This window comes from Penaeus monodon, chromosome 29, assembly GCF_015228065.2.
Source record: "Penaeus monodon isolate SGIC_2016 chromosome 29, NSTDA_Pmon_1, whole genome shotgun sequence".
Classification (NCBI taxonomy): domain Eukaryota; kingdom Metazoa; phylum Arthropoda; class Malacostraca; order Decapoda; family Penaeidae; genus Penaeus; species Penaeus monodon.
The window spans coordinates 31,085,489-31,085,855 of NC_051414.1; the positions used below are offsets into that span (position 1 = coordinate 31,085,489).

Sequence of the window (367 nt, forward strand, 5' to 3'; positions counted from 1 at the left end):
TTTATGAAGTGTTTAATTTAGTTAGCCATCTCACTCAAAGCAAAAAAATTATAATTCTCGTAATCAAACTTATGATTAAACATGAAGAAGAAAACAAAATGATGAAACCCACTGATATAGCCTGATCTCTCCTTACCATGTTTCAACAAGAGCTTCATAACGGAAGGCTGACATGTCCGTGCAGCTATGATAAGCGGAGTATCTCCATTGTCATCTCTCAGATTCACAATGCACCTTGCACCTAGGAGTAATTCTGCGAGCTGTGAAAGTAAATTTTATTAAAATATACATGTCTTTAACTTTATTTCTAATTCAATTTACCTGGAAATGGGAGTGACCTATCTTCAAGCAATTATGTCCTTTTCAT

General features: G+C 34.3%; 1 protein-coding gene across 3 annotated transcripts in view; it reads right to left on the reverse strand.

Annotated features, from left to right (window-relative positions):
• Window positions 1-367, reverse strand: part of LOC119592146 — a 16,774-nt gene that overhangs the window by 4,146 nt on the left and 12,261 nt on the right. For all 3 annotated transcript variants that reach the window (XM_037940967.1, XM_037940966.1, XM_037940968.1), the window contains exon 10: window positions 137-260. In XM_037940967.1, the coding sequence (XP_037796895.1) occupies window positions 137-260 (124 nt within the window). The remainder of the gene's footprint in view (window positions 1-136; window positions 261-367) is intronic.